Source organism: Phacochoerus africanus, chromosome 11 (genome assembly GCF_016906955.1).
Source record: "Phacochoerus africanus isolate WHEZ1 chromosome 11, ROS_Pafr_v1, whole genome shotgun sequence".
Classification (NCBI taxonomy): Eukaryota; Metazoa; Chordata; class Mammalia; order Artiodactyla; family Suidae; genus Phacochoerus; species Phacochoerus africanus.
In genome coordinates this window covers 129,671,661-129,694,455 of record NC_062554.1, presented here as the reverse complement: position 1 = coordinate 129,694,455, position 22,795 = coordinate 129,671,661, and the positions used below count along the sequence as shown (strand labels likewise).

The 22,795-nt window shown below is 40.6% G+C and overlaps 1 protein-coding gene across 4 annotated transcripts in view; it reads left to right on the top strand.

The window, feature by feature from the left end:
* Positions 1-6,858: 6,858 nt before the first annotated feature.
* RPS6KC1 (ribosomal protein S6 kinase C1) overlaps positions 6,859-22,795 on the top strand; it is a 183,661-nt gene continuing 167,724 nt past the window's right edge. For 2 of the 4 annotated variants that reach the window (XM_047751829.1, XM_047751828.1), the window contains exons 1-2: positions 6,869-7,117; positions 22,509-22,544. In XM_047751829.1, the coding sequence (XP_047607785.1) occupies positions 7,013-7,117; positions 22,509-22,544 (141 nt within the window). In that variant the 5' untranslated portion in view covers positions 6,869-7,012. Of the gene's footprint in view, positions 7,118-22,508; positions 22,545-22,795 lie in introns of all 4 variants that reach the window. The other 2 variants (XM_047751827.1, XM_047751830.1) reach the window with 2 other exon arrangements.

The following is a 22,795-nucleotide window of genomic DNA, read 5'->3' as shown; positions in this document are numbered from 1 at the left end:
TCTCAGGCAATCCACATTGTCCCTTGCACCCCTCATCCTCACCCTCTGTTCTGATTTCTATCCATAGATTAGTTTTAATTGTTTTTGGAACCATGGAGTATGTATTCTTATGTCTGGCTACTGTGCTCAGTGTTATATGTTATGTGTGTAAGATTCATACTTAAAAATTTTTTTTTGGCTGTGCCCATGGCATATAAAAATTCCTGGGCCAGGGATTGAACCTGTGCCACACCTGTAACCATAGCCACAGCAGTGACGATGCCAGATCCTTAACCCACTGAGCCACAAGGAAACCCCCAAATTCATCCTTTTTGATGCATGTAACAGGAGTTAATTTTTCGTATATGGCCTTAGAGATCCAAACTCATTCTTTTGCATGTGGATATCTAGTTTTTCTAGTGTCGCTTGTTGAAAAGACTATCTTCTACCCTCCCCACCCTCCTAGCCATTGAATGGTCTTGGGACCCTTGTTGAAAATCACTTGACTGCAAATGTATGAGTGTATTTCTGAACCCTCAGCTCCATGCCATTTAGCTGTATGTTTACCCTTTGCCACTGCCATACGCCTTGATTACTATAGTTTTGTAGTAAATTTTTGAAATCAGGAAGTGAATTCTTTTTTCTTTTTTCCCCAAGATTGTTTTGGCCATTCTGAATCCCTTGCATTTCCAAATGAATTTAAAATCAGCTTGACCGTTCCTAAAAAAAGGAAAAAAAGCAGTTGGAATTTTAATAGGGATTACTCTGAATCTGTAGATAAGTTTGGGGAGTATTTCCATCTTAATTAATGAACATGAGATGACTTTCTGTTTATTTAGATCTACTTTAATTTCTCTCAACAATGTTTTTAGAGTTTTTAACATATGTCTTACGTTTCCTTGGTTAAATTTGTTCTCTAATATTTTATTATTTTTGATGGTATTGTAAATGGAATGGAATTCTTTTCTTTCTTTTCTTTTCTTTCCTTTCTTTTTCTTTGGCTGAGCCCATGGCATATGGAAGTTTCCTGGCCAGAGAGCAGATCCAAGCTGTGGCTTCAACCTATGCCGCAGCTGTGACAATGCTGGATCCTTAACCCACTGCGCCACAGTCAGCACTCCCATTTTCTTTTTTTTAATGTATTAAATTTTTATTTTTGGGGGAGTTCCCGTCGTGGCTCCGTGGTTAATGAATCCGACTAGAAAACATGAGGTTTCGGGTCCCATCCCTGGCCTTGCTCAGTGGGTTAAGGATCTTGGCGTTGCCAAGAAATGGCAAAAAAGACCAAAAAAAATTTTTTTTAATATTTTTTATTTTTATTTTAATTATTTTTTTCCCAGGGCCATACCTGCAGCATATGGAGGTTCCCAGGCTAGGGGTCAAATCGGAGCTGTAGCCGCTGGCCTACACCTGAGCCACAGCAACGCAGTATCGGAGCTGCGTCTGTGACCTACACCACAGCTCACTGCAACGCCAGATCCTTTTGTCCTTTTTGTTGTTGTTGTTGTTGTTGCTATTTCTTGGGCCGCTCCCGCGGCATATGGAGGTTCCCAGGCTAGGGGTCGGATCGGAGCCGCAGCCACTGGCCTATGCCAGAGCCACAGCAACACGGGATCCGAGCCGCGTCTGCAACCTACACCACAGCTCACGGCCACGCCGGATCGTTAACCCACTGAGCAAGGGCAGGGACCGAACCCGCAACCTCATGGTTCCTAATCGGATTCGTTAACCACTGCGCCACGACGGGAACTCCTAATTTATTTTTCTTTTTTAATTGCCTTGGCTAGATTGTCCAGTAAAATGTTAAAAAATGCAGAAAGAGTATACATCTTTGTTTTGCTGATCTTAGGGAGAAAACTTTCAGTCTTTCAGCATTGAGTATGATGTAGCTGTGGGTGAGCTTTCATCATCGCCCTCTATCAGACTGAGGGAATTCTCTTTTGTTTCTACTTTGTGTTTATCATGAAAAGGTGTAGGATTTTGCCAAAGGCTTTTTCTGCATCTATGGAGACGATCATGTGTTTTTCTGCTTTATTTCATTAGTACAGTCTATCACATTGGTTTATGTTCATAGTTGAACCATCTTTGCATTTTTGGGATAAATCCCACTTGGTCGTGGCATTTAACCCTTTTAATACACTGTGGGATACAGATATTCATAAATTTTCTCTTTTTGAGATACCTTCAACCGGCTTTGGTATCCAGATATTACTGGCCTCATAGAATGAGTTATTGAGTGTTTTCTCGTTTCCTACTTTTTGGAAGAGTTTGAAAAAGATCGGTATTCATTTTTCTTTAAATTCTTGGTAGAATTCACCCACAAAGCCATCTGATTTTGAGCTTTTTCCTTGTTGAAGCTTTAAAATTACTGATTCAATACTTTTACTCATTAGAGGTCTGTTCAGATTTTCTGTTTCTTCTTGAGCCAGTTTTGGTTGAACAGTTTGAATGTTTTTTACTTGTTCTTTTTTTTGTTTTGTTTTGCCTTTGAACATATTTAAAATAGTTTATTTACATTTGGGCTTCCTCATGGACATGGTTTTCATTGATTATTTTTTTCACTGAGTATGGGCCATACTTTCCTTTTTTTTTTTTTTTGTCTTTTATGGTCCACACCTGCGGCATATGGATGTTCCCAGGCTAGGAGTCCAATTGGAGCTGTAGCTGCTGGCCTGCACCACAGCCACAGCAATGCCAGATCTGATCCTCATTTGCAATCTACACCACAGTTCATGGCAATGCTGGATCCTTAACCCACTGAGCAAGGCCAGAGATCAAACCCACGTCCTCATGGATAGTAGTCAGATTCATTTCCACTGAGCCATGACTAGAACTCCTAGGCCATACTTTCTTATTTTTTGGGATGCCTCATAATTTTTGAAAACTGGACATTTCAAATATCATAATGTGACATCTCTGGAAATCAGATTCTCTTCCCTCCACACAGTTCATTGTTACTGCTTGTAGTAGTTGTTAATAAATTTTCTGAATTAATTTTGTAAAGTCTATTTGTTGTGTGTGGCCACTGAAGTCTCTGTTCTCTTAGCTTAGTGCTCAGCTAAGATTGGACAGAAATTTTCTTACATGCCTGGAAATTAAAAAAATCTGATTTATTGTCTGTCTGTTTTGTCAGTTACCAAGAGTTAAAGTCTTAACTACAATCATGGATTTGTCTGTTTCTTCTTTTAGTTCTACTGGTTTTTGCATTATACATTTTTAAGTTCTTTTATTAGGCATGTGGACATTTAAAATTGTCGTACCTTTTCTTTTTTCTTCTTTTTTTAGGGCTGCACCATTGGCATACAGAAGTTCCTGGGCTAGGGGTCAAATGGGCACTGCAGCTGCTGGTCTACCGCACAGCCTCAGCAACAGCAACGCGTGATCCCAGCTGTGTCTGTGACCTACACCACAGCTCACCGCAAGGCTGGATCTTTAACCCACCGAATGAGGCCAGGAGTCGAACTGGCGTCCTCATGGCCACTAGTTGTGTTCAACGACTAGAACTTCTGTGATATCTTCTTGGTGAATTTGTTACTGAAAGAAAAATACACAACTTGGTGAGTTAAGTTTTATTCAGGACCTTACTGAGACCTATAGATTGGGAGACAGCCTCTCAGATACCTCTCAGGCATTGCTCCAAAGAGGTAAGGGAGGAACCAGGATATATGTTATTTTTTTTTCCCCTAGGGAAAACATGACGTCAAACATCAAAAGAGTACTGCTAACCGCAAAGAACAGATACCTCAGCTTAATGATTTTAGTCTTTTTCAATGTTTGGGAAGATGCAACAATCTTGGGTCTGAAAAATTTTCCTTAGATTTGCATCATAACTATCCAAGGGCCAATGAATCCAAAGTAAGAAATGTTTCCAGTATGGCTCTATTCTAAATTCCCCCCAGGGCACACTGTCAGTGGCCAAGTGCAGTGGATAATGGCTTGATCTTTGTAGAACTGGAATGGCAGCCAACTCTTTTTTTCCCCCTCACAAATCGAACCCTTTATCCTTAAGTTTGCTTTCTTTGTTCCTGTTAATGTATCTCCTTAAGTCCTCTGAGTAGAACTTTCATGGTATGTCTTGTTCCATTCTTTTAGTTTTAACGGATGACAGCTGCTAAATCAAACAAATTTGGATAAAAGTGGGAGAGGAAGTTGCTAAGGTGCATCCCGGATGCCTGGTTAACGTAACTAAATGATGAATAAGGTCAGTCATTGAGATAAGAAAAGGCTTACTGGGAGTTCCCATCGTGGCGCAGTGGTTAACGAATCCGACTAGGAACCATGAGGTTGCAGGTTCGGTCCCTGCCCTTGCTCAGTGGGTTAACGATCCGGCGTTGCCGTGAGCTGTGGTGTAGGTTGCAGGCGCGGCTTGGATCCCGTGTTGCTGTGGCTCTGGCGTAGGCCAGTGGCTGCGGCTCCGATTCAACCCCGAGCCTGGGAACCTCCATATGCCGCAGGAGGGGCCCAAAGAAATAGCAAAAAGACAAAAACAAAAAAAACAAAACAAAACAAAAAAAAAAGAAAAGGCTTACGAGGAAAATAAAAGCTCAGATTTTAATGTTTTGTTTTAAGTGGTAAAGACCTGCATAATTTGTGTCAAATCCTAGAAAAAAGATATTCCGTAAGATTTAGATTTGTAAATCAATTGGAATAAAGAACAACGGATCAAAGGCAAAATCCTGGGGAACAGGATATTAAAGTCTCCTGGAAGGAGGAGAAATCAACAAAGGAGATTGAAAAGGAGTGAATGATTCAGAGTGTAAAAGAAAAAGTAAGAGAATGGTGACATATACTCAGGACATAGACAAGTTTTGAAAAGGTGGAAATAATCAGAAACATTCAGTCTGAAAATCCCGGGTAAGATGAAGTCATTAGAACTTTTTTAAAGCAGTTCCACAGTAGCCATACAGCAGTGAAGACAGATTGAAGTGGATGTGGGAATGAATGTATGACATTCTGAATGTGTGATGCGTATTTGTATATTGATGCAGATTACTTCAAAAACAACTTAAATTTAACAAAGAGGGGAAGCAGAAAGCAACCGATTGAAATAGGAAACTCTATCCTTGTAGTAGCTTTCTGAGGTTGGGTGATTTTTTTTTTCTTCCCCCAAGCCAGACGCAGTTTCCAGCTTTAAGAATATGAGGGTGATACCAGAAAGATGAACCGGAATCTGGGTTCTTGGTCACGGTAGTCGAAGAATGAACTCTGCAAACACACAGGTAGCAAGCAAGCAAAGTCTTTATTAAATGAAATCAGATAGCTCCCAGGACAACTGGGAGGGGGGAGAAGAGCCCCCTTTCTCTGTTGTCCTATAGGGGTTGTTATTCCTTAAAGTTGGGGGGAGGGGTACCAAGGTGGGGTCCAGAGAGATGTCATCTTCTCCCATTGGCCTTGCTCAGTTACCCATATCAGTCCTTGTCCAATAGGGTCCTAGGGGTGGAAATGTCCCGTTAAGTATCAGTTTCTTTGTTCTTTTCTTCCTGTAAACTGAGTCACGGGATTAGGGATTAACGTCCATCTGGTTGTAGGTACACTCCCTATAGTAAACAAGGCCTGTGGGGATGTTACTCCCTGGAGCCCTTAAGCCACAAAAAAGTTAACCAATGACCATATCAAAGAATGCATCGAAGCGCTTGCTTCTGCACTGACTACCTGAGTTAATATTCTGTCTCAAGGGGATGAATTTTAAAATTGATACAGGGTTGTGTCAACTAAAACAAACAAACAAAACCACACATAATGTAAGAGCAAGAACTTTCAGTTTTATTCAGGGACCATTTTGAGGACTGTAGCCCAGGAAACAACCTCTCAGCTCTGAGAAACTGCTTCAAGGAGGTAAAGGAGAAGCCAGGTTATGTGTAATTTTTTTTTTCTGGAAAAAACATGCAGTCAGGCATCAAAAGATTATTGCTAATCACACAGTACAGGCATCTCAAGTTAATGATTTTAGTGCTTTTATGGGAAGATGTAAGAATCTGTTAAATTTTCTCTTAGATATGCATCTTAACTATCTAAGGGCTAGTATACCAAAGGAGGAAATGTTTCTTAATTTCCTTCATCTAGAATTCCCTCTAGGGCATACTGTCAATGGGAGTGGCTTGCAACTTAACACTTGTGGAACTGTAATGTCAAGCAAGCAACATTCTTTTTAAATTTAAATTTTTTTTTTTAAACATTCAGAGGTTTCTGTGGTGGTATAGACATGTGCACAGGTGGAGGGGATTTTCTGAGAAAGAAGGAAGAGTTAGGTCAGTGAGAGAGTTCAGAAATTGTCAGTATTTAAAATAATAGGTGGAAGTTCCAGTTGGGGCTCAGTGGCCAGACTAAATTCCATGAGGATGTGGGTTTGCGCACCGGCCTCGCTTAGTGGGTTAAGGATCCAGGGTTACCAGAAGCTGTGGTGTAGGTCGCAGATGCGGTTTGGATCCCATGTTGCTGCGGCAGATTCCCCTTTGGTGTGGCTAGGCTGTAGCTCTGATTCGACTGCCAGCCTGGAAACTTCCATATGCTGCAAGAGTGGCCCTAAAAATAAAATAAAATTAACGTAATAATGGGCCGAGAGTAGGGAAGGAAGGACATGCCAGGCTGGGATATCTCTCCATTCCTCCGCGACTCTGCATTAAGCACACACAGGCTGGGCGGGGTGTGTCTTCACTCCACCAGCTCCCACAGAATGGAGAAGTTGACCGAGCTAGTGCGCAGAGCGTCTTGGCGGACACCTCTCGGGTCTCCGCCGTGACCAGAGTGGTGGTGATACTGCCTGATCCTCGCCCCCTCGCCAGGCTCAGGCCCTGTGAGGGTCAGCATCCATTCGGAATCCGCTCTCCTGGAAGCCCCAAGCCCCGGCCTGACCCGGAAGCTTTTCCGGAAACCCGGAAGTAGAGTCGAGTGGCTGAGGCGCCGCCGCCGCCGCCGCCGCCGCGGAGCCACCGCCCCCTCGCCGCTTCGCCGCTGCTTAGGGAACCCGGACCGCGGCGGCGCCGGGTTGCCCTGATGATCCCCGGCAGGCGGCGGCGGCAGAGGCGGTGGGAGGATGACCTCTTCTCGCGAGCGGGGTGCCGACCTGGCCCGTTTCTACACTGTCACCGAGCCCCAGCGACACCCAAGGGGCTACACGGTGTATAAGGTCACTGCCCGGGTGAGTGCAGTTGTCGGGCGCGGGTAGGAGCATGAATTGGGACAGGAGAGGCAGGGCGTGGACCCTGGCGTGGGGACAGCCTGACCCCAGGTCTGAGCCGAGGGTGGGACGGGTTGTGTCCAGTGCCGGAGCGCGCGTCGGAGGTGGAGACTGAAGGAGGGCTGGGGTAGGGGCTGAGCGTGGGATGACCCAGGCAGTGGTCGTAGTAACGTTCCCATTCTGGGGTGGGGCAGACGTTGATGCTTTTAAATTGATGAGTCAACCCCATTCCTTTTGGACTTTCTCTTCTGAGGCTGAAATTTGCAGAAGTGGTTTTGCGTGCCTCTGAAGGATAATGCAGATTGTGAAAATGTTAAATTTATGGACTATTTGATTTACATGATAGAAGATGTTTCTTCCCTTGACTTTTTTTTTTTTTTTTTTTGTGCCGAAACCCGAGATCGAACCAGGGACCATTCCCTTGAGCTTTTGGATAGCTTCAGGTTTGCACTGAGGCAGATAAAAACACTTAGGAAGGATGTCAGTGGTAGGGCCACCATCCTAGGACCTCCGTATCTGGCAGTGTCTTTTTTGCCTCTGAGTTTTTCATGGTTTTCAGTAGGAGACATGAGCAGTTCTGCTGAGGGTGTCTTGTGTGAGTTTTCTTGAGGGCACATTCCAAAGTTGTGAGACTCCTTTATATCAACTAACTGATTCAGTTTTAGAACCCACTTTGTCCATGTTTCATTGCTCTTGCCCTTAGTCGTGTTTTATTTTATTTTTTTAAAACATTCAGAACAGTTTTAGATTTACAGGAAAACTTCAGCCAAAGTACAGAGGGTTCCTGTATGCCTGTCACTGTTTTCCCTATTAACATCTATTAACGTCTCACATGTGTTACAGCTGGTGAGTCAGTACTGATACATTATTACTACTATGTCCATACTTGATTCAGATTTTCTTAGTTTTTTCCTAATGTCCGTGGCTATCTGAGGATCATCATGTCTTCTTAGGCTTCTCTTGACTGTGAATTTTCCTGGTTTCCTTGTTTGTTTTTTTTGACGGGGGGTGGGCTTGCTGGCAGCCTGTGAAAGTTCCTGGGCCAGGAAATGAACGTGTGCCCCTACAGTGACCTGAGCTGTGGCAGTGGCAATGCCAGATCCTTAACCCTCTGAACCACAAGGGAACTTCTTGCCTTGAGTTTTAGGGAGAGTTTGCATCTCCCTTCTTGGAAAATAAAGAATAATAAACTTAAATAAGTCTATATGTATGTAATGTAGGTAGTATGAGTGTGTGTGTATGTGTGTTTGTATTAGGCATGTTGTGCACATCACCTAATTAAATCCTGATTTTAATGAGGAAACTAAGGTTCAAGAAGGTGTTATAACTTGCCCAACTTTACCTTGCAAGGCTGTAGCACAACTGGGATTTGAGACCAGTTCTGCTTAACCTCAAGTTATATAAAATGTTAAGAATTTACTTTGTCATTATTAATTGTCAAGAAAGAAATGTGCAGATAGTAGTAATAGTACAGTATACATTTGGGGGAAATGTAGTAATCTTGGGTAATAGCTCAGGAAGGAGGCCTTGAGAAGAAGTTTAAAGGTTAAATAGATTTAGATAAGCAGAGTTTGGGGCATGGGAATGGCACATGCTTTATGGCAATGGTGCACAATTCAGACACATGTTAGAGGATGGGATGAGCAAATTGGTGTAAATAAGATACGAAGAATAGGCTTGGTTATTGCAGAGGGCTGTACTGAGAATAGAGGGAAACTTATTACTCTCTGTTTGCAGGTCAGGTTGTTTATATAGGTGGAGTGTTAATTTCAGGTTAAGAAAAAAATTTTAAGATTAAGGGAACCTTATTGTACCACTCTTGAAACCTTTCTAGTCTTTGGGCCCTTCAAAAATCTAGACTTTCCTAATATAGTTTGTGGAATTAAAAGATTTTTCAACATGCATAATATTCCCCTCACAGCACCCTGCTTGTTTATCCCTTGTTATCACACCTAGTCACAGTTGTATTAATCTGTTTACGTGTCTTTGTCTCTTAGTAGCTTTAGAGAAGGTCTCTATTATTGCTATTTGTTTCCTTTTATATTCCCTAAGGCAGCATGGGGCAGAGTGCATAAAAAATAATTGTTGAGGAGTTCCCGTCGTGGCGCAGTGGTTAACAAATCTGACTAGAACCATGAGGTTTCGGGTTCGATCCCTGGCCTTGCTCAGTGGGTTAAGGATCTGGCGTTGCTGTGAGCTGTGGTGTAGGTCGCAGGCGTGGCATGGATCCCGAGTTGCTGTGGCTGTGGTGTAGGCCAGCGGCTACAGCTCCAATTAGACCCCTAGCCTGGGAACCTCCATATGCCTCGGTAGTGGCCCTAGAAAAGGCAAAAAAAAAAAAAAAAATTGTTGAATGTATTTCTCTCCTTCTAGGCAGCACACCCAATAAATATTTAATTTCAGGCCCTACATGCTCTGAGGGCTACAAGGCTGAATAAAATAGGGATCTTCTTTTCAAGGATCCTTTTAGTAGAAGAAGGTTGACTGGACTTAAGTATAGTATAAGCTAGAAAGTGTTATTTCCTAGTGGTTTAATGAAGAATTTTGCCTGTAACCTTCCCTGCTCTCTGTTTCCCTCTGTGCTCCCATCCACCTCATTCTGGCTACAGCAAATACCATGAGATGTTTTTAAAAAAAGTGTTAAATGCCTAAGAGATTATAGAAAAGAGCTGTGGGGTTTCTGAAGACGGAGAGATTGCTTCTGGCTCAAGGGGTCGGGGTGGAACATCTACCAATTAAGACAGGTGGTGGAAGGTGGGGAAACTAGATGGGGGGATAACTGGAGAGAGCATCCTAGGTAGAAGGGATAGAGCCCATAAGGGCCTGAAGGTGTCTGTTTGTGTGGAACTTGAAGAGGGAATACTGGTTACTTGTATTCTTACTTTACAAAAGGAAAAGTTGACCTAATTGAGATCTTAAATATCTTAAGCTGTGAACTAACTTATATGACAACTTAAATTAGAAGATAAAGCAGGGGAGTTCCCGTCGTGGCGCAGTGGTTAACGAATCCGACTAGGAACCAACCATGAGGTTGCGAGTTCGGTCCCTGCCCTTGCTCAGTAGGTTAACGATCCAGCGTTGCTGTGAGCTGTGGTGTAGGTTGCAGATGCGGCTCGGATCCCGCGAGGCTGTGGCTACAGCTCCGATTGGACCCCTATCCTGGGAGCCTCCATATGCCGCGGGAGCGGCTCAAAGAAATAGCAAAAAGACAAAAAAAAAAAAAAAAACCAGAAAAAACCACTAGCCCCACAGATAGATGAACTATAATTAAAAAATTAAAAAAAAAGAAGATAAAGCAGTACATTGCCCGTTCTAACCAAGTCCATATTATATACATGCTACCTATTGCTATGATTATTTACCTGGAAATTTGTTTATGCTGCCTTTTTTCTCCTTGTAAATATTTAAATCCTCATTTGTTGCTTAGGGTAGAGATTTTGTTTTCTAGTTTTACGGATTGAGGTTAATATGGAGATAGACTTAAATAACTGCTTAATATTATAAAATAAAATACTTGCTATCTTTTGAGACTTAAGGAGAAAAACATCTTTCCTCCAGAGAATTAATCAGGTAAGTAGTACTCACTGAGAGAACTTCATGAGCTAAGAATGATGTCCTTATGTTTCCTATCATTGACTGACTTCTTGCTTTAAGGAGCAACCTCTATATTCTTGATCCTTGCAGGTTTCTTTATGTAGGAGTAGAATTAGAATCATGGGAAGTACCATTGTTAAATTTTGGGAAGCATAAGAGCTGTTTAATCTTCCTTTTTCTTTCTTCTTTCTTTCTTTTTTTTTTTTTTTGGTTTTTAGGGCTGCACCCATGGTATATGGAAGTTCCCAGGCTAGAGGTCTAATCAGAGCTACAGCTGTTGGCGTACACCGCAGCCGCAGAACAATGCAGGATCTGAGCCTCGTCTGCAACCTACACAGCTCACGGCAATGCCTGATCCCCAACCCACCAAGCAAGGCTAGGGATTGAAACTGCAACCTCATGGATGGATACTAGTTGGATTCATTTCTGCCAAGCCATAACGGGAACTCCCTGTTTCATCTTCTTAAATCTCCTTTATACATTTTTTTCCCAATTCTTTGGAACCTGGCAGTCTTAGATACCTTATGGCCAGTTACAAGCTTGCTAATGAATTTCCATGTTAAACTCTTTGGTGCTTATTAATTTTCATCTAGAATAAGTACTTCAGAATTGGAAAATTTTGTTTGTAGATTTCAGTTGGTGCTTTAAAGGAGACACAGATATATAAAACAACCATTAGTCATGGCTCAACAGAAACAAATAGTATCCATCCATAAGGATGCAGGTTCAATCCCTGGCCCCCATTAGTGGGTTAAGGATCCAGCGTTGCTGTGAGCTGTGGTGTAGGCCGGCAGCTACAGCTCCAATTCGACTTTGACTCCTAGCCTGGGAACTTCCATATGCCTCCCTAAAAAGACAAAAAAAAAAAAAAAAGAAAGAACCATTAGCAGTGTTTTTGGTTGTTTCGACAGATTAAGTTTACAGAATTTTCATGATGTAATAAAGATTTCTCAACAACATTAAGTGAATGGCAATTCTTGCCTGTGTTCTTTCCGTGAAAAAAAGGTATACTTTTATTTTTAAAAGACAATGTTGCCTTACAATTATATTTCATATATTTTGAGGCATAATTTATATACAGTAAAATTCACCAATTTTAAGTGTGTACATTGATGAGTTTTGACAAACGTCTGTAGTTGTATAACCACCACCACAGTCGTCACTGCAGGAGTTCCCTCCTGCTTCTTTGCACTCTGCCCCCTCTCCCCACCCACTTCCCGAGGCAGCCACTGGTCTGTTTTCTGTTATCATAGATTAGGTTGTATTTTCTAGAATTTTATATAAATAGAATCAAATAAGGTGCTTTTTTTGGGGGGGGTTGTCTGTCTGCTTTAACTCAGCATGATTATTTGAGATTCAGCTATGTCATGTATTTTTATTCTGTTTCTATTGCTGACCAGTATTCTCTTGTATGGTTATACCACAGTTAATCTGGCCGCTTGTTGATGGACATTTGGATCATTTCCAGTTTTTGGCTACTATTAATATAGGTATTATGAACATTAATAAGTCTCTGGGAGTTTCTGTTGTGGCTCAGCGGAAATGAATCCAACTAGGAACCATGAGGTTTTTGGGTTTGATCCCTGCCCTCGCTCAGTGGGTTAAGGATCTGGTGTTGTCATGAGCTGTGGTGTGGGTCTCATCCCAGGTTGCTGTGGCTATAGCATAGGCCAGCAGCTACGGCTAGAATTAGACCCCTAGCCTGGGAACCTCCATATGCCGCAAGTGCAGCCCTAAAAAGACAAAAAGACAAAACAAACAAACCAAAAAAAAAAAACAAGTCTGGATAAATGTGGGCTTTTGTTTCTCTTGATAGCACACAGCTTTGTTTACTGTAGCTTTATACTAACTTGAAATGGTCCAAGTCCTCTTTCTTTCTCGAAATTGTTTTGGCTATTCTAGACTGTTTGCATTTTCATAAAAAGTTTAGACTCACCTTATCAGGTTCTACAAACTCACCTAACTAGATTTTGATTTGATTTTACATTGAGAATATAGATCAATTTCAGAAGAACTGATATCTTTAAACAATACTGAATCTTCTGATCTGTGAACACACATTCTCCATTTATTTAGCTCCTTAATTTGAGCACATTTCTAGTTTTCAGTCTGTTGGTCTTATGTATACTTTGAGTAATTTGGGCTTTCAAACTGTGATAACATATAAGTCCTTATTTTACGTAGCTAACATTTGTTGAGTATTAAGAGCAAACACTTCTATGTGCTTACTATGAGTCAAGCACTGTTCTAAGCACTTTATATAAGTTAGCACATTTGGAGTTCCCGTCGTGGCTCGGTGGTTAACAAATCTGACTAGGAACCATGAGGTTTCAGGTTCAATCCCTGGCCTCGCTCAGTGGGTTAAGGATCTGGCGTTGCCATGAGCTGTGGTGTAGGTTGCAATGAGGCTCGGATCCTGTGTCCTCGCTGTGGCTCTGGCGTAGGCTGGTGGCCACAGCTCCAATTAGACCCCTAGCCTGGGAACCTCCGTATGCCGAGGGTGCGGCCCTAGAAAAGACGGAAGGAAAAAAAAAAAAGAAAGCAAAAAACCCACGTTTTTCATAGCAGTCCAATGAATAGGTAAAGTTATTATTCACACATTATCAGTGAGGGATTTGAAGCACGGAGAGGTTAAACAACTAGCAAATGGTGCAGTCTAGATTTGCACCCTGGTAGACTGGGCCAGGCACAGTGCTTTTAATCCCAGCGCTGTGCTGCCGAACACCTAAGCACATTTTATTAGCTGCCCTGGGTGTACTGTAGTTTGGCGGAGGTGATAGATACAAGGATAGCACAGTGATTGTGACCATGTGAACAAGGGAGCTGGGAATGAATACACGTACTCAGCTTGGCTCGAATCAGAAAACTGACATTTCCAAAGCTTCAAATTCAAGGACCGTTTGTATTGTTTGGAGGGAACCTGCTTTCAACTCCTGACCACATTCTTGTATGGCCCATTTGTTCTTGGGAAGATAATTATTGGTAGTTTTCTAAGTATGCTATATACTGTGTTCTTCCATACTTCTCTGTTAGATGCTCTTTCCTCTGTCCGTAATGCTCTTCCCTTTTGTCTTGGCAATCCCTGCTCATCTCAAGCATCACCTCCTGCCCTTTATTCCACAGGAAGCCTTTCTTAAGTGTAGAACTTTGTGGGGTTTGTATATTCCTCCATTGAAGCCTTTATCATATTGTACTTGTTTGCCTCCTCTTCTGAAGGGAAATCCGCCCTTTTTTTTCCCTCCCCTTTTTGCTGTGCCCATGGCATGCTGAAGTTTCTGGGCCACGGAATGAACTTGAGCCACAGTAGCACCCTGAGCCTCAGCCATGACAACACTGAGTCCTTAACCTCTGGCCACCAGGGAACTCCCAAACTCTGTCTTTTAAACTTTGTATTCTTGGTGCCCAGCATAGAGTCTGGACTATAATAGAGACTCGAGAGAAGGCTGGAAAAAGGCAATATTTTCCTTTGTAAGTGTTACTTTTTAAATTAACATACAGTAAAACTGATTGTTTTTGTTATATAATTCTATGAGTTTTTACATGTGACTAGTTTCATATATCCACTATCATGATCAGGAAACAGAACTGTTCCATCACCCTCAAAAACTTCCTCTGCTGTTCCTGTTTTACACCCTTCTCCCCATGCCCGAGTCCCTGGCAACCGCTGATCGAGTCTTTACTACTGTACTTTTGTCTTTCGGAGAATGCAATAAAGAGAATCATAGAGTAGTTAACCTATTGAGACCATCTTTTGCCCCTTTTTTTCAGTGAGTTGTTTTTTTCTTACTGTTGAGTTTTGAGAGTTCTTTATTTGTTCTACATTGTAAGGTTTTTTTTGGTCAAATGTGTGGTTTGCAAATATTTTCTTCCAGTGTGTAACTTATCTCTTAACAATGTCACAAAGCAAAAAATTTTAATTTTGGTTAAGTCCACTTTATCATCTTTTTTATAATGGGATTTTAGTGTCATGTCTAAAATCTTTTTATTGATACCAAGTTTTAAAAAATGTAAACTATTCCTGTTTTCATCTTGTTTATTGACAGCTTATATACTCAGAAGTTAAGATTTTAATATTAAGGATTTTTACGTTAACTTTAAGTATTTTTATTTTCCTTGAACTTTGATTAGAAAATAGTTTACCTCAGAGGAGTATAATAATTGGTAAAATTTGAAGTGAGAAAAGCAACTTTAGCAAATATTTATTGTGTATACATAGGTAACTTGCTGTTGTTCTTCATTCTCCTTTAGATTTTGGGATTTTAATAATTTAGAAAATATTAATTTCCTACTTTCAACATATTACTGTCATAAGAACTTATTCAAAAGTTGAAAAATTTCCCACTGACTTATCTATCTTATTGGGCATTCTTTCACTCCAGAGTACTAAAAACACGTTGTAAATGGTTTGTGCAGGTGCTGTCTCTTGGGTCATGACTACCTGGCTGGCAGGTGATTAACCAGCTTCAATATTCTTGCCAACCAGTGACACCTGCAGCTCTGCAGGGAAAAGAGGGAGAGAGGAGCAGAGATGCAGGTGATGGGGTAGGAGGGAGGTTGTGTTTGGTAAGAGGATGCTTGCTTGTGTGAGCGGGGTGCTTTGAGGTATCTGCTCTTCTTGCCAGAGCTTGTGTGTAAATGCACTTTAAAGATGTCAGTATATTTCTGTGAAAGTTGGATTTTATGAAAGTCAAATGTCTGAAAGTCAGGATTGCATGCGTTGCATTGATGGGTGTTCCATTTGGTTTACATAATCACCATGATGGGAATGTTCAGTATAGTGTAGCCTTACATTTTTGTATACATTATTTTTTTCTGTTCTACATTTGGAGAGTTATATTTTTGAGAAATGAAAAGAGTGGGCGTGTGTCTTTTTTAATGTGTGTTAGATTGTTTGTATCTTGACACTTAGGTTTTTTTTAATATGTTATTTTTGTAAATGTCTTATCCTCTTAGCTCTGCTGTTAGCCTAAACTAGCAACTGAATACTGATAGTGAAGTGACCACCAGAAGGCTTGATTATAATAAAAATAGCTTTAAAAAAATTGTATTTAAGTGATTTCTGCTTCTGAAGAGACTCATTTTGTGATCATTTTTGATTGAAAGTATGGTAGATTTGAATACATTTTGTAATTTTGTTTTCCAGTAGCTCTCTCACTCTCCCTCTCTTCTTTTTGGCCACACTCAAGGCTTGTGGAAGTTCCTTGACCAGGCATTGGACCTGGACCACAGCAGTGCAGGTACCAAGTCCTAACCACTAGACCCCCAGGGAATTTCCCAGTAGCTATCTTTTAATCTTAGGAAGGAGATAATTCTAAGAGATTGATTTCAAATCATTATTACGACGGTAATTATATAAAAGAGTACTTTTGACTTGACCTTTAAGGAAACTTGGTAAAATTTATTAAGCGATCAATAAAATAAGCTAGTACTGACTTAGAGGACCAAATGACAGTATCATTTGTTGATGATTATGAGCGGTAGCTAGGCCAAGCCGCAATGTTCGTTGGCTTTTTTTTTTTTTTTTTTTAAAGATAGGCAAGAGGTTCTCATTTTTAGGTTGCTTTTCTTCGTTTACCAGTGAACTGGCAAAAAGCAGTTTATAGCTAGAGCCAGAGCCAGTATTCAGACTCTCTTCTTAGTTCCTTCTATTCTGCCAAAGTTCTTCTTCAACATTAATTTTTTTGGTGTACTTAAATTTCTCTGTGAAAGACAAAATTTACCTAACCGGCATTAGGACTATTACTCTAATACTCGGAATTTTAATCTCTAGGAGGGCTGATTTAATTATATTCCGGAAAGGGAACTTTGCTTGGAATCTTGGAGTTGTGAGGTCCTATCCTGCCCATTGCTGATTAATCTAACTAGTATTAGTACGTTAAGGATGCCCTTGGGCCTTAGTTATCTCATCCTACCTGTTGAGAATTGTTGTGTTGATTGAATGAAATAAAGTGTGTGATTTCTTAGCACGGTAAGAGATAGTTAACTTTCACTTTCAGCCTTTATTTTCCTAAATTCAGAATTTTGCTGTTGGCATTAACAGAGGCAGATGGACTACAAACCTTGCAGTAGCTTTTCCCAACTGTGTTCCAAAATTTAGTAGGTGCTGCAGTAACTAAGTAAAATAGAAATAAATAAGCAACATGATAAAAATAAAAAGTTGAGTGAGTGGATAAATCACTTTTGGAAGTCTTGTATATTTTCCTTTTGGAGCTTTACTGGACAGCAGTGTATTAAAGGCCTTGATAATTCTGCCGTAAAAAACATTTTTTTTGACTGAATTGATCGTTAAGCCTTTCCTTGGAGAGCATTGATTTTAAAGAATATCTGTATTCTGCGCAGCAAGGTTGGTGAAGCACTGCTTTTGGATAATAATTTTCAAGATACTTAGTGATAGAATTCTCTATAGCAAGAGGCTTTTCAAGATATGTATAGTCCTTACTGAGCCAGTGGTAGCCAGTGCTTGTGGTGGAGATTTATGAACTTTAATTGAAAGAAATCACCTCTTTAGATCCTGACTTTTGTAGAACTTATTGGCAGAATTTTATGAAAAAATATTGAAATTTACCAGAAAGAAATTACTGAGTGCTAGCAATCTTTATCATGGTGAATTTACAGTATTTTTGTTTTGGAATTTATATTATTTATTGAGATAATTGCTAATATAGTATTAAAAGTTATAGAAATCTGGGTCTTGGGACTCAATTTTGTTCATTTTCAATATGATTATATTTTCCTTTCAGATTTCTGATTAATATATTTTTTTTTGTCAGTTTTGCAGTCCTGCTGAAGAGAATTAACATAGTTAGATACTAAAGGACAGTTGGGCTCAACTCATGCTATCCTAACTCATTTGTGTTTTTGTCTTTCATTTCAGAGGACACATTGGTAACTCATTTAAATGAGATTACTCATGTGGGAATACTGAATCCTTATAGTGGGGTGCCAGGTAGTTGAACTTGGTAATGTATTTGGCAGGTGATTATATTTTTGTAATGTGATGTAGGAATTAGACCCACTGTTTTCTCCATTGTTCTTCAGTACCTAGCAGCAGAGTGGGCACTAATATTCATTGGGTAAGAGAAAGAATAAATAAAACCTAATGACGAAGGGTTTTGTGGAAGGACGTAAACTTATTGCTGAAAATACTGCAGTTAAAATGAGAGATGCGGTAGGAATACAGTGGAAAGAGCGCTGAACTAGGAATCAGAAAATCTGAATTCTAATTCCAGATCTAAAGCTATGTGACCTTTAAACAAGTTTCTGGATCTTGGTTCCTTGTTGGGTAAAAGGGGAATTCAGAATAGCCACTCCTGCCTAATTCATAGATTGTTAAGGAAATAAAGTGAAGCATTAATATAAAATGCTTCACAGATGTGCATGTACAAAGTCAAGGTTTTCTCCCCCGTGCCTAGCATAGTGCCTGAACAGTAGCACAGATACAGAATCTCTCCTAATGCCAAAAAAGAGGCCAAGAAGCAGAGTTAGGACTGCTGCTTCTTCTTGGAGTGCTTTCAAGGGTTCGGGCTAGAAGGAGGAAGAGGAAAAAGAGAAGCAAAAGAACCAAAAGAGGAGTTCCTGCTATGGCTCAGTAGGTTAAGAATCTGATCGCAGGAGTTCACCTTGTGGCTCAGTGCTAACAAACCGGACTAGTGTCCATGAGGATGCAGGTTTGATCTCTGGCCCCGCTCAGTGGGTTAAGGATCCTCAGGGTTAAGATCTTAGGCTTTGTCTTGAGCTGCTGTGTAGGTTGCAGACGTGTCTTGGATCCCGGGTTGCTGTGACTGTGGTGTAGGCTGGCCACTGCAGCTCTCATTGGAGCCTAGGAACTTCCATATGCTGTGGGTTCAGTCCTGAAAAAAAAAAAAAAGAAAAAAAAAGGAAAAAAAAAGAAAGAATCCTACTGCAGTGGGCAGAGGTGTGGGTTCAATCCCCAGACTGATGCAGTGGGTTAAAAGGATCCATCCAGTATTGCCATAGCTGTGCCTCAGATTCACTCCCTAGCCTGGAACTTCCACATGCTGTGGGTATGGCCGTTAAAAAAAAAAAAAGAAAAAAAAAGAACCAAAGAGGAAAGAAGAGAATCAGACAGGTATCCCCTCAGCTTTCTGATTTTCACTAAGCATTGTTTATGCTCTTGGGGAAAGGAATAGTTAATGCTTAGCAAATAGCTTTTGGCTTAATCTTCTGAACTCTGCCTAAGTAGAAATTCCCCCCTTCATATGAGAAGTATGTGAGGGTGCGGAGAAGTTCCTCTTGTGAGCTTAAAATTAAGGACCTTCACTTAGGTAGTCTGAGCACTTAAACTTGGGTTTTCTGTCATAACCGTGAGTAACTTACCATGAGAACCTTCAAAGTCTTAGGTCAGTGAACTGTTGTTGTCGGGGATGCCGGCGTGGTCTGGACAGTAAGCGTCTAGCGGGCAGTCAGTGTTGTGGGAAGGATATGGGATGAAGCGCTGCTCAGTCTGTGGCCTGGTCCCCTGTGTCATGCACACCACTCGCCTGCATGTGCTGGGAAGCGTAAAGGCAGGGACTTTCTCTTGCTCACCATTGGAGGCCCAGCACACAGCGGAAGTAAGTGAAGCCCTAAGAGTGTGGATGAGGAAATCCTAAGCAGGTTGGTTATTTCTGATGAAAATGGATCTTGTTAGGAGATGGCTAACGGCTTTTTGTTATTCGGTACACATGTATTTGATTTCCAGGAGTGGTTTACCTGGGGAAAATCTAAAATGTGGTACTTCTGATACCTATACCAAACCAGGAAATAATTTCTTTTTCTTTTTTTTTTTTTTGTCTTTTGCCATTTCTTGGGCCGCTCCCGTGGCACATGGAGGTCCACAGGCTGGGGGTCAAATTGGAGCTGTAGCCGCCGTCCTACACCACAGCCACAGCAACACCAGATCCGAGCCGCCTCTGCGACCTACACCACAGCTCACGGCAACGCTGGATCCTTAACCCACTGAGCAAGGCCAGGTTCGTAGTCGGATTCGTTAAGCACTGAGCCATGACGGGAACTCCAGGAAATAATTTCTTTTGTCACAAAAGATCACTTGCATGTACAAAAGATTGTTTAAAATAGTAAGGTAACTTAGTATGTTCATAAAATGGTTGAGTTGTACATTCAGGAAATCAGTAATTTTTTCAGAAAAAGATGTCTTGTAGAATATAAGGAACACTTGAATAAATCTTATTGCCAGTGATCATATGTTAATTATTTTTGGTGGGTAGATGTTAGTGGATTGATTACCCCTTTCTTCTCATTAGCACATTTTACAAAAATATAAGAAAAACTGATGAGACAAAATTAAATCATTTAATTATGTGAAACACTGTACCTCTGGAAAGGTGTGTGTGTTTGAGGGGAGGGCTGGAATTTGAAAGTAATAGCTAAAATCCAGTGCTTGAATAATATATGGTTGTTAGTTACCAGTTCTAGTTCTTTATTCTAAATCTGAGTTGTCTAATATGGTAGCCATTAGCCATATGTGGCTACTTTTTATTTAAATTTAAATTAATTTCAATGAAGTAAAATGAAAAATTAAATGAACCAGTTGCAGTAACCATATTTGAAGTGCTCAGTAGCCGCACGGGTGCATGTGGCCAGGGGCTACTGTGTTAAACAGTACAGATAGGGAACATTTCTTTCTGTTGTCAGAGAAAGTTCTTTTGGGCAGCACTGTTCTAAATTAATGAAAATTGCTGGAAGATTTCACCAAATTTTATATCCCGAAAATCAGAGAGTAGAGTGGCAAGAAATTGGAAACCTGTCCTGTCAGAATTCTTCAGTAGGACCTTTCAAAATAGTTAAATTGTCTGGTAAAGAGAGAGGAAGATATCTTTTTGTTGTGGAGTTCTGGCTGTTTGCTCTTATTTGATGTCTGCTATAGCCAGGCCAGGCAGGTAGCGTTATCCCCATTTTACAGAGGCGATCAAACCTGTAAGTGAAAGAACTGTAATTTGAACCAGGGTTTGTCTGACTTTAAATAAGATATTTTCAGTTTTTGTTTTGGACCTCAGGAGTAGTGTTGCGTTGATCATAATCTTCAGTCATGATATTGTCACCAGTCACCAAAGAATTTTCTTCTCATCCACAGGCAACCATTTTAATGTGTTTGATGTATCTTTTTGTTTGTGTCTGCAAAATACATATTGTAGCATCAAGCTCATGACTTTTACATCTGCATAGAGGGTATTATGTATCTGAGGTGAGATTTTCCCACTCTGCAAGGCTGTTTGAGGATTGAAGCACCCAGTCTTCTTCTTTTCAAAAGTTTTTGAGGGACTCTTGTAAGTGGTGTTAACTTTGTGGCTTTTGTAATTAGAGAAGTCTGAAAGAATCGATCCCCTCCCACCACCACCACGTTTGTTCTGGGAATATTGATAGGATTGTTTGTCCCTGAATGATGTGTATAGTTTTTTTTTTATTACTCAATGAATTTATTACATTTGTAGTTATACAGTGATCATCACAATCCAATTTTATAGGATTTCCATCCCACAACCCCAGCACATCCCCCCACCCCCCGAACTGTCTCCTTTGGAAACTATAAGTTTTTCAAAGTCTGTGAGTCAGTATCCGTTCTGCAAAGAAGTTCATTATGTACTTTTTTCAGATTCTACATGTCAGTGAAAGCATTTGATGTTGGTGTCTCATTGTTTGTCTGAGTTCACTTAGCATGATAATTTCTAGGTCCACCCATGTTGCTAAAAATGGCGGTATTTCATTCCTTTTAATGGCTGAGTAGTATTCCATTGTGTATGTGTACCCCATCTTCTTGATCACTCCTCTGTCGATGGGCATTTAGGTTGTGTCCATGTCTTGGCTATTGCAAATAGTGCTGCAGTGAACATTGGAGCACATATGTCTTTTCGAGTCATGGTTTTCTCTGGGTAGATGCCCAGGAGTGGGATTGCTGGATCAAATGGTAGTTCTGTTTTTAGTTTTCTGAGGAATCTCCATACTGTTTTCCACAGTGGTTGTGCCAATTTACAATCCCACCAACAGTGTGAATGACGTATATAGTTTTTAAAATATGTTACTTTTGTTTTCTTTTTTACCATTAGGTCAGTGATTACTTCTCACATATATTGATGTGGCAAGCACTGTTGCTGCTTTTTTGTTCTGTTTTTACTTGAAATTTTTATTGAAGTAACTGTAGATTAATATATGGTTATAAGAAATAATTACAGAGAAATCCCGTGTGTGCTTTGCCCAGGTGCAGCTGCTTTTCATGCTTCTGATTTATATGTAGGCTGGGAGGGGGATAGACAAGCCTGGTAGAATTATGTCAAGTACGAGTGAAGGCTTGAGGCATGCTCTTATAAATGTAGTAATGCATGAACTTCAGCACATGGACTTCAGTTGCCTTTTTGCTTAGTTTTTTATTTTTATTTATTTCTTATTTATTTATTTTGTCTTTTTCTAGGGCCCTGCACATGTGGCATATGGAGATTCCCAGGCTAGGGGTCTAATCAGAGCTGTAGCCACCGGCCTACGCCACAGCCGCAGCAACATGGGATCCGAGCCACATCTGCCACCTATACCACAGCTCACGGCAACGCCGGGTCCTTAACCCACTGAGGGAGGCCAGGGATTGAACCCACAACCTCATGGTTCCTGGTTGGGTTGGTTAACCCATGAGCCACTTTCTTTTAAAGAAATTGACTTTTTTGTACAAATACTGTTGAAAGTAATCATGCAAATGTAAAATACTAAGTTTTGATAATGATTAGACATAACTGTGTATGTTTTGTTTTAGGTTGTTTCACGAAGAAATCCAGAGGATGTCCAGGAGGTAACATTTATCCATATGAAAATTTTATTTTATGTGTTTGACAAAAATTAAATGTTTAATTGAGGAAACAACTATTTGTATGTCAGTCTTTGTGTTTGTATGTTTGGAGATTATCCTCAGTTCACCAAATAGTAGCTGAAGTGTCTTATTTCAGACCTATTAAGCACATATTAAGTTTTAGTAGGTGTTAAATGATATAAATAAGAATTTCAGGAATTATAGTGCCATGTAATAATGTGATATTTTTCTGG